Source organism: Typopeltis vanoorti, chromosome 11 (genome assembly GCF_054136105.1).
Source record: "Typopeltis vanoorti isolate ZY-2024b chromosome 11, IOZ_Tvanoo_1.0, whole genome shotgun sequence".
Lineage (NCBI taxonomy): Eukaryota > Metazoa > Arthropoda > Arachnida > Uropygi > Thelyphonidae > Typopeltis > Typopeltis vanoorti.
In genome coordinates, this window is record NC_143559.1 from 134512106 (window position 1) to 134524329 (window position 12224).

Here is a 12224-nt window from a genome sequence, read left to right on the forward strand (position 1 = left end):
TGCCACCCTACATTAGATTTTTCTCTCAGAGGGTGGTGCGTAATTGGAATGGATTGCCATTGGATATTGTGAGTGCAATCATTGTGAATGAATTTAAGAATAAGTATGATAGCTGGTGTGTGTAGTATGTGGCCTCTCTCAATGAGTCCCTGACTCCCTGGAGGTCTCTCTTAATAATAATATTGTGACATGGATGATATACCTTTGCAAAAATGGTCACTCAGTAACTCAACTATTTTCTCTGCTTCTGTCACCTTGTCACTATCAACACTCATTAAGGTTAATCTTTCATGGTCATTCTTTCTCTTACTTGCCACATAACAAAAGAACTCTTTGGGAATTCTTCTGGCCTTCTTGTCTTGATTTTTTTCTTCCTTACCGAGCTAGTCACCTTCCTTGCCTGAGCCTTATATTGTACTGTACTATACTTGAGTTTGCTGGTCACCTTTCTCCTTATATACCCTCTGCAGCATTTTCTTCATCTGCAGCTCATGCTTAACAATATTGTAAATCCATCTAAATCCTACCTGATTAACCCTCCTTATCTTATGTACACAATTTAATATTGCTTCTTCTAGATGCCCCCTTAACTATCTCTCATGCACTACTAACATCTTTCCCTTGCAGTGTTTTATGACATGACACAGATTCAAGCTTCTTTCTAAGCTTGTCATAATCACCAGCCTTATAGTTCCACGTATACCCCTTCTTGACAGAATATTCTTCATGTTTTACAATCTCCCAAGTCTAGACTGCATGGTCACTTATGCCAGTCAGAGGCAATATGGCCACCTTGGTTATGGACAGTTCTTCTGATCCTGTGTCCAGATCCAATACTCTCACATGCCTAGTCCCCTACATCACATGCTACCTCAAGTAATTATCTGTCAGTAGGTGTATAAATTCCATTTCCTTCTTGCCATATGATCTTTTTTCCTTCTAGCATATCTCCATAGTTGAAGTTACCATAATAATCACTTGACCTGCATGTATTGTACTAATTTTCTGATGCATGTCTTTGATATCATCAGTGGACCTCCCTCCCTCCCAGTCTATAGCAACTATCAACTGCATATTTTGTTTTATTGGCCTTGTTCTTACACCAGACCTCTTCAAATGAACAGCCACCGTCCTACCTGTATCCTGTTCTTTTTGCAATTCATCTGCCATCATCAGCAGTATCCCTATCTTCCCTGAAAATACTAAACCCTTCACATTCTATTGTGAGATCTAGCTACATCATCTGCTGTTAGCCAAGTCTCACTAATGTCTATAAATTTTTGCAAGGTTGCACTTCTGGCATTAGTATATAGAAACTGAAACATCCCTTTAGTGCCCCCCCCCCCCCACTCATCCTTACTTCCTGAATTGACTACCGTATTCAATATTTTTTCTTGAGCAACTAGATTCTGCACTTGGTCATTCTCACACTTACTCACTTCATGGGTGCCTTCACACAAAGTCACTTGTTTCCACTCTAATTGCTTAAATTTTCCTGAATTTGCACTTCAGCATGCTCAGTGAACAAAGCTCTCTCTCTCTAGACATGTAGAGAGAGAGAGCTTGGAATGCATCTACTTATGGAATGTATCTAAATACTTCTAGATGCATTCCATGAGTATTATGTATTATACAAATCCTTCTTTCTGTCAAACACAGATCCACAAATCCTGCATCATCCCTTCTGTACAACCTGTGTATTGATTCATTTGCTACTAATGCTGTCCTCCTCAGTTTGCCTCTATCATGCATGGGAGGAAACTTGCAATCCTCACTTTCTCACTTTTCAGTTTGCTTCGTCTAACAGCTCCTTTATCATCCTTTCTCATAGAATACTTCTTGCCTCTTGTGCCAACCAAGACAGTTAGCCCTTTCTTCTTACCTTTTTGCATCTGTATGGTGTGACTAATATCATGAATTATTAGTCCATAATTATGTAGAATCTCTGTATAGGCGTAATACTGAATGTTTTTGATTTTTATTTTCAATTTAGAGAGAAAGATATAGATGAAGTATTACAAACGCATGCAGTTTTCACCAATGTTTCTAAAGGTCAGGTAGCAAAGAAGGAAGATCTGATTAAATGCTTCAAAACTGAAAATCAGACAGATGTTTGTTTAGAGGTATGTATAGAAAAAAAAATTGAAATTTTTTTTTGGTTATGAACATAATTTTGTCATAATAAAACTTCACAATGAGGTAACATTTGCCACATTATTTATTCATCACTTGCGTATTGTCCTAAAGATTATTATGATTCAGACCCCTATGGAGTCAAAAAAACAGACTCATCATGGGAGGCCCATCCTTGAAAACAGTCTATCATACCACTCCTTTACTGTTCATGCTCTCCACTCTATTAGGCAAGAATAGAGTGGTGAGAAAGCTGCGAGCAAGATGCAGCTTTCTCACCTTCTTGCTCACAGCTTCTTTTCAAGGAAAGAGAGAGGAGGGATGGCCCATTCTCCTCTCTCTTTCTCTCCTTCCCTCTCTTCCACCAAGCGAAAGACCTCCCCAGTGTCAGCTCTGTAACCACCTCTCAGCAGTGTAAGTCTCAATCATATCACCTCTCCTTCTATCTACCAAACTCTGCAGTCCACATTCCCTCAGTCTATCTTTATAACTAACATTGTATAGTCCATAGTTAATTTATCTCTTTCAAATCCTGGGGACCGAATTTGAGAATAATAGTCCAAGTGTGGTTTGATCAGGGCTTTATACAATGGAATGAAAACTTTTACTGCATAACATATTGCAAACTACCTTTGCAATATGTTCCCTGAATTTCAGGTTTCTATCAATCATCGTCCCCAGATCCCTTGCCTCTCCTACTTTCTCCAGTATAGTTCCTCCAGCAGAGTATGCAGCCTCCCATCAATATATCCCAGACTTCAAGACCGATACCCCATTCATTTGCCCATCTGTCCAGTTTATTCAAATCCTCCTGCAGGGCTACCACATCTGCACTATTACTGATAACTATTCCCAGCTTCACATCCATCTGCAAGCAATTGAATATCCCCTTATCCTACAATCTACTGAACAGTGTCATTGATATAAATGTTTAACAATACAGGTCCCAGTACTGAGCCCTGTGAGACCCCACTTGTAACCTGCCCTTGATATTGCTCTCCCTCCCCATCATATACTATTCTTGTTGGATATTATAATAATCCATTACAATTAACGTTCCAATACTAATTTTCTGTCAGCAGCTTTTATTGTATATTAGGTCTGTAATTTGATCAGCTCCTCTTCCTCATTTCCTAAATTAGTTCAACATTTCATTTATCTAGATCTAGCTCTGAATTTGTGTTTCAAATAGGTGTTTGTTTTTGTGATAATTTTATTTCCCATTCTGTTTAAATGATTGTGTCACACAAGATCTTTTTTAACACATAATAGCCTTGCTTACACATTCTTGGATATTAATAAATATTTGGGTAATTGTTTCATTCATTTTAACAATTAAATTATTTGAATAAATTAATATTTAACTTTGGAAATTGTGTTGATATGTAAAACTTTACATATTGAGCCTATGTTTATCTATCAAAAATGGTTTCTATAAGTCAGCATTATGTAAAGTTTCAATTCCTAGATCAAGAATTGTACTGAATTTTTTCCAATAGATACACTGCAAAAACTGTTTTAGTATGTGTAAAAAATGAAAAAAGTTTGTAGACTGTGAGGATGAACTTTTCACACAATAAAAGTGTGATGATAGACTTTATCATTCAAAAATTGAGAATAGTAGCACCAGAAGTAACCAAAAAGGGATGAAAATGGAGTGAAAAACTTACATGAGAGTTGATGAAAAATGAAGTGTGTGTGTGTTATGTTGCTTCTAGCACGATAGGTTATTTGCAAACCTATAGTACATTTTGTACTGGGAATATGCTCAGGATTTTTTTTTATCAATTGTATATATATTTTTTTATATTTAAAGATCCCTGCTCTAGAGATCACACATGGAACTTTTTCATGCTACTTCAGGCTCCCAATAAGCAGGGCAGTGGTCTCACATCAAGCGATGAAATTCATCTGCCACCTAAGGTGAATTTTGAATAGGTGTGAAGGATGAAACTGTATATATGAAGTAATTGACTGTTGTGAATGAGAGAGGGGAAGTTTATGAAAAAGTGCCAAAGGATGATCATGTGGTATCATATGGAGATCTAGTTGTTAGAGGTATGGTAAATAACAGGATGTTGCTGATGTGTTTTCTGGGTAATATGGTAAGACTAATTGCTGAGGCTTTATATGGAAGAAATGAATGGGCATCAGAGTTATGGGCTCAAATGACTTGGAAGGTGTTAAAAAAAAAAAAAAAAAATGCTGAAAGGGATTTGAGGAAGTTGTGATTGGTGGCGAATAATAGTGTTGTTGGAAAAATGATTAACTTTATGGTTAGTGTTACCCAGATTTGATAATAGTGCATTGTGAGAAAGAAAGCAGAGATAACGAATGGCAAATATTGGTAAAGGGTTTGCAATTTGAATGCATGGAGTGAATTTTTAGGGAAGTTGGAGTGCTTTAAGACAAAAGGAATTCATTTTGGTGCTGTGCATTTGAAGCAACTGTTGTTCGCTGAGAGTACACAGTTAAAGTGTTTGAGGATGATCAAAGAGATGGAAGGGAAGGTGGAGGATGGATGTAAGGATGAGAAAATGATTAATGCAAGTAATAGTCATGAATGCAAAGATTAATGATGAGACAGATATCAAGGAATAGGGAAACAGGAGTAGAGAGAGAGAGAGTGGGAGGGATGTGTAATATATAGCAATGAGAGTGAGGATGGATGTTGTTGGTGGCATATTCTGAGTGGAAATGTTATGATTGATAATAAATCATACCCACAGCAGTACCATTAATCTGTTTGTAGAATTTTCCTCCCCATGTAAAGTAACCTGCAGCATTCATGGTAAATTGAAATAATTCAAAAATATCAGGGGGAAATTTAGACTTGATTAAATCAAGAGTGTCTATAAGTGGTACATTAGTAAATAAAGAGGTGACATCAGAACTAACCATTATGTCGTAATTTTTTAGGATAAGATTTTTAACCAGTGTTTTGAAATGGACTGAATTTTTTTACAAAAGTAGAGGAGTTGCCAGTAAGGGGGCGCAAGCGACTTGGCTAAATGCCAGGTCAGTTTATATGTGGGACTATCTATGCTATGGACTATTTTTTAGCCAACAGCTATAATCCCTACAAAACAGATAAAATACTACCTAGGCCCATTACTCTGCCTTCTCCTAATACAATAATACAACATGACCATTTCTATTCCCTATATATATCAGAGGTACATCGAAAAGATAGCCAAAGTATTGATGAAACATGGCCTTCACACCACTTTCAAACCTCATGTCAAGCTGGCAACCCTGATCTGCTCGCCTAAGGTTAAACTTCACCCTGTAGCACACCCAGGAGTGTATGAAGTTCCTTGTGACTATCACTTGGCCTTTTATGGGCAAAAAGGAAGATCAATTAACATCTGCCTGGAAGAACATGAAAAATACATTCGCTACTATTACTATGGCAAGTCGGCACTGGCAGACCATGCTTTGGACACTCCTTCACACAGGATTAGATGGAGAAAAACGAATGTGCTTTTCAGGAGTTGTTATAGATCTGAAAGATTATTTTTTCAGTCAGCAATGGCTTTGAAGAATTCTCCCAGCCTTAACAAATATGGTTGCATTAATTTGCTAAAAATTTGGGAGACTGTTATCCTAAGAGAAACTCCTGCTAGCTTTTTGTTCGTTAGAGGGTGCCAAAAATAGGACTTTAGATCTTTTGTCCATTGCAATTGTAGTTTCACTTGCTCACTGTCTGTGTCATGAGCCCTCCGTAATTTTCAAATTTTATATTGCGCTCTTCATATTAAAAAGGTTGCTCATCTCTGCAAGATGTTTTACATTTATGGAAAATACTAAGGAAAGAGGTCTGGAGCTTGCTCCACCTTTACTACGAGTTGCCCATAAAGCACTACTTATGCTTGCATTCGCCAAAACGTTTAGTTTCTATATATTCAGCACGAAACTCTTGTAGTTTCTATATTTGGCTATGAAATAAAGTTGGATTCAATATTCACTTAATTTGTACCATCATGTATTATATTTGCAGTGTTTTTTTCTTTGTTTTCTTGCATTTTAGCACATACTAGTAATGAATGTATCTCTCAGATATACTGCGATCTACGCTGAAAAATTATCAGCGTAGACAATTATTGTAATCTGCGAGCTCCAAAGCAGTTTACAATAATTTCTCTCAGGGCACTAAAAATTCACTGCGGGTGCCATGCCGCCTGCAGGCACTGCATTGCCGACCTCTGGTTTATTATTATTATTATTATTATTGTTCCGGGCAACTCCAAGGAGTCGACAGACTCATCAAGGGAGGCCCTAACATCATGTCAAGAACAACTATTCAACATTCACACAGTATCTATCATACCTTGCCTTGAACTCATTCAAGGTCGTAGCACCCACAACAGACTCTGGAAGCTTATTCCACTCATTCACTACTCTCCAAGTAAAAAATCTAGCTCTAACACCCTTGTCAACCACGCTCTTGCCCAGCTTCCATTCATGGCCCCTAGTCCTCCCACCACCAGTCATATTTTCAAAAATATCTTCTGGATCAATCTTATAGAAACCCTTCAGTAATTTGAATGTCTCAATCATATCACCCCTCCTTCGCCTATCGACCAATTTCTGCAACCCACAAATCTTCAACCTATCTCATAAGGTTCATTCCACAGACCTGCTATCATCTTGGTCACTCGTCTCTGGATCCTCTCCACTTCCTCCCCATCACGAAGAAACCTTGGTGCCCATAACTGGGCACAGTAGTCCAGATGGGGTCTTATCAAGGCTCGATACAGAGGAACAACAACTTGTTTGTCTCTGCATGTTAAAGTATTTTTCAGAAGCCAAGTGATTTGGTGAGCTGTTTTAGTCACTTTTGCTAGGCACTTTATCTTTATCTCAAGCTAGGCACTTTATTTTCTGTTTGAGTTATATACATAATTAATATGTAATGTTTTTTATGTAAAAAAATTAATTTTTATAGTAATGTCCACTTAGAGGACTTTTGCGATATGGTTGAAAATGAAATTAGTGAATTAATTGATGGGGAAGTAGATTTAAATGAGGAGAAACTGGTACAGTTAATAGATGATGTTGAACTAAATGGTTGGGAGAGTCCTGCCACAGATTCTGATTGTGATGAATCCGTTAAAGAAATTAGCAGAAGGATTAGACTTAGCAAAAAAAGTTGGGAAGTTATTTACGATAATGATCCCTCAATGGATCGCTCTGGAAAATTCACGAGACAATTGGATATTTGTTTAACTCCATAACATGGAGCTAAACAAATATCCATTTGTTTACTCCATAATTGCTTACCGGTATGTTGCAATGTCTTATTACTAACTTCTTGATAATTAAACCAGCTGAAGTATGCAATAACAATTATACAAATGATGTCCAAGAGATTTCAAGTGATGACGAAGTCCGGCCACTCATAAATAAAGAACATCTACGAAATGTTAGTTTTGAAGACGATGATGATGATGATTAAAATATGCACATCATTTTATTTTGCCTAAAGCATTTATGCATTATGTGCAATGAAGTTTACATACAATTTGTAATTTTTATAATTTATACTATGTATTTGTTTCATAGTTTGTTTTTTTAACTTATATGAATTTCCTGAATTAAATAAAAATATATTTTTGTTGGATAAAAAAAAAAAAAATATTTTGGAACATAACCCTACTTTTTCTATGTGATCTGAATATTGCATAATGTGATTTATATAACGTGGCATTTCTGTGGAACCTAACATCTGCGTTATACAAGGATTGCCTGTACTTCTTCCTCACTCACAGTCAGTCTCTGCTCCTCCTCATCCATTGCTTTCAAACTCTCCACATTTACAAGGATGAAAAGACCTTTATGAACTTCTCATTAAATATCTCAACTATATCATCTGCAGCAGTTGTCCTTATGTCATTTTCTTCAATCAGTGCCATAATCATTTTATTTTTGCTGGCTACATATCGAAAGAACTCCCTTGGGATTTTTTTTTTTTTTTGGCTTCATTAGCTAACTGTTGCTCATACTGAATTTTTGATACCCTTATCAACTGAGTCACATCTTTTCTTGTGGAATTGATTATTATTACCACTTTTCTTAGGTTGCCTCCATAATGCCTTTTTTCTCTGTATTTCATGTCTCTTCATTCATCCATTTCACACCTACCTTATTTAATCTTCTGATCTTTGGAATACATTAAAACATTGCTTCTACTGGATAGTTCTTGAATGTCACCCAAGCAGGATTAATCTCCTTTCCACCTCATTCCATGCTACAGCTTCAAGCTGTCTTTTGATTTTCTCATAATCACCAGCTTTATAGTTTCACATATACCTTTTTCCTCACAGAAATCCTTACATGGCTGGCAAACACCTAGGTAATCACTTCATGGTCGCTCTCACTAACTGGAGAAAGATTTGACACTTTATTTTTAATAACATCCTCTGATGAGATGATCATATCCAAGTCTAAGTTCTTGTGTGCTCTCTGTTGTATACTGCCTGAGGTAGTTGTCCCTCAAAAACTCATTTTCTTTACTTCAGTTGCTATCTCATCATCCCAATCTATATTGCTGTAGTTATCTGAAATCTCGTTAATAGTTATCTGTAATTAAGTGTAAATCTCGCACCATACTGTCTCAAAACCATTACCACTATTTCTCCCCTTGCATTTCCACCTTGTATGGACATAACTCTTTTCTGACATCAATAGCATCTCCTTTTTTTACCCTTTCTATCTTCACAAGATACATCATACCCTTCCATCACTATTCATGTCAGGATGTCATCCTCATCCAACCATATCTCATTTATTCCAGCAGTTTCTGGGTTAACAAACTCAATCATGCAACCATTTCATTTCCCTTTTTCTGATACTTCTAGCATTTGTATACAAACATAACAGCTTATTCCTGGATTTATAACACGTTTCAATGATACCACTTATTAGACGAGACTTCTCCATACTTGATCCATTTTTTTCCTTGATCCTCTTCAAATCCAGCTATTTTTCCTGCATCCCAGCTCATCCCCCTTCCCTTTTTGTATACACATTCACATCCTCTTGGAGCATTAATCCCCCCCCCCCCCCATCCACTCCATCCTTAGGTGTGCAAAACAAACAGGGAGACTGTTCTCTCATTCTCTACACTCATGCTACCCCACTTCATTCATAAGCGCCACTTCAATCTCTTTATTTTACTCTCTTGCTCTTTCACATTGCTTCTTTCTTGCTCAGATTCATTCTCTGCATCCATTGCTTTCCCCTTCGTAACACTCTCCAAATGACTCTCACTAAAACCATTCAAATGCAGTCCATCACTCTCACAGTTCAATTCTTCCTTTAAACTCATTCCACACATTAACAAACTGTACTCCTTTCTCTTCACACATTTCTGCTAACATATCATTCATAATTCTTGCTCTCCACCTCATCTCATCATTGTCATACTGGGGCAACACACTGACTACCTTTTCTATTTTTTATCCTTCTAAACAACCTCCTGTTGAAAGTTTATTTTCCTCTTGGTTAGACTATAATAAATTTAGTTTAATCCTTTATCCAAGTGTTAGCAAACAAAGTTTGCGCCTGAAGATACTTCAAGACTGAGGCAACTTGTAGCAAAGGTGGACCAAGCGCTCATCACTCCTGGCTCAGTATCTCCCATAATGCAAAGCACATCTCCTTGCAGATATGTATAATGCTATGCATTAAGGGAAGGGCCACTACCCAGACTGGGTAGTTGCTTTAATATAGTCTAACCAAATGGAAAATAAACTTTCAACATCTTTCTCTGAATCCAGAGTAATTTAATAATAAGGTGGTACACCTTTTGGCAACTCATATAAGTAAAGATGACCTCTCCATTGCTTCTGCCTTGGTTTCTCCACTTCTGGGCCTGGCTCCCACTGACGAGACCTCGATAAAGGTTGAAACCGGTCTGGGTAGTGGTCCTTCCCTTAATGCATAGCATTATACATATCCACAAGGAGATGTACTTTGCATTATGGGAGATACTGAGACAGGAGTGATTGAGAGCTTGGTCAACCTTTGCTACAAGTTCTCAGTCTTGAAGTATCTTCAGATGCAAACTTTGTTTGCTAACACTTGGATAAAGGATTAAACTAAATTTATTATATTAACAACCTCCTGATATCACATCTTACATTCTCTCTGTTCCTAGTCAAAGCATTTGTCCCTTCTACCACTACCAACTCCTTTGCTCACTTAGTCCTTATATCCAAAGCCCCAATCACTATTCATTTTACCTCCAGGAAAACAATAAAATAAACAAAAATGATTATGTAATTTTAGCAGGAGACTTAAATGCAAGAATTGGAAACATGAAAATTAATACTAATATAGGAATATATGGAGAACATACTCTAAACAGGAATGGTAAAAAATTGATTGACTTTGCAGTTTATAATGATCTAAAAATAATGAATTCTTTCTATAAACATAAAGACATACATAAATATACTTGTGCAGCAAGAGGATGGAAATCAATATTAGGTTATTTTATCTTAAATGAAAACACATCAAAGTTTTTGTTAAATGTTAGAGTTCACAGAGGATATGAAATAAGTAGTGACCTTGTTAAAATAAAATTAAGATTACTACCTAAATGGCTACAAGTAACAAGAACAGAAAGAAAATTTAAAACATTTGTTTATAAAACTAGACTATTAAATGACACAAATATACAATGGCTATATCAACAAAGAATTAACCAGTATCTAGATAAAATAAAACAAAATGTAGAAATAGAATGGCTTAATATAAAAACAGTACTAAATGCAGCAGCAAAATGAAAGCTTAGGAAAGGCCAAAAAATTCAATAAAAGAAAAAAACTGAAGATATGGGATGATACAATCAAAGAAATAATCAAAATGAAGAAAGAAGCCTATCATAAATGGTTAAGCAGTAAAAGATTAGAAGATGAAATAGAATATAAAAGAATAAGAGCCATAGCTAAAAGAGAAGTTAGAAAAAGAAATAGAGAGTCATGGAACAAATTTGTTTCTAATTTAGAACATGATTTATATAAAATAAGACCCAATGTATATAAGATTTTGAAACACTTAAATGCAGATACTAAAGAAAACATAAATTAAACACCAAATTGAAATTAGAAGAATTTCTAAATTTCTACATAGAATTGTATACAGAAATATTTAAAAAAAAGACAACTGGCAAACATTTAATGAAAAGGAAGTAACTAAAGAAGAATTAGAAATCAGCCTGAAAGAAACAAGAAACGGAAAATCACCTGGAGAAGATAAGCTAGGTTCAGAACTGTATAAATATGCAGGAACAAGATTCAAAGAAAGACTCCTATTATTTTAAATAAAATCTATTCAACTGGTAACCCCCCCCCGCGATAGAATGGAAAAAAGTAATTGTGATTCCTATCTTTAAAAAAAAAGGTAGTAGAGATGACCCTGAAAACTATAGAGGTATAAGTATACTAAATTCTTGTTACAAAATATATAGCAGAATTTTAAATAGCAAACTAATGAAATATTCCAAAAACTTTATTTTAGAAGTACAGAATGGATTTAGAAAAGGACTAATTCAAAAACAAACCAGACTAAAAGTATACAATGCATTAGCCCTACTGGTCTTATTGTATGGAAGTGAAATCTGGACAATAAAACAAAAAGACAAACAAAGATTAATAACAGGAGAAATGAAGTTTATGAGAAAAACTGCAAAGCACACTCTATTTGATCACAAAAGAAACAAAGAAATTATGAAAGAATTAAACCAAGAATCAGTAATAGAAAAAAATTAAAAAATATAAACATAAATGGATGGAACACGTTCAAAGAATGAAAATAGAAAGATTACCAAAACAAGCCTTAAAGTACAAGCCATTAGGAAAAAGAAAACCAGGATGTCCTCTTAAAAGATTCAACAACGGAACAGGCCACGCTTGGCCTAAATCCTTGATATGCATGCTTTCTATATCATCCTATTATTCTTGCTAGTTTAGCACCACAGCAACCGACCAAACAACATCCTCTCCCTTCAAATCTCCCCAGAATTATTGAATATAAAATTAAACAGCAGTGATGCACTCTGAGAGCCTTGTGACATACCTGTGATC

The 12224-nt window shown here is 35.8% G+C and overlaps 1 protein-coding gene across 1 annotated transcript in view; it reads left to right on the forward strand.

The window, feature by feature from the left end:
* Sbds (SBDS ribosome maturation factor) overlaps positions 1–12224 on the forward strand; it is a 78659-nt gene that overhangs the window by 26982 nt on the left and 39453 nt on the right. The window contains exon 2 of the mRNA XM_090400382.1: positions 1994–2123. Within this exon, the coding sequence (XP_090256508.1) occupies positions 1994–2123 (130 nt within the window). The remainder of the gene's footprint in view (positions 1–1993; positions 2124–12224) is intronic.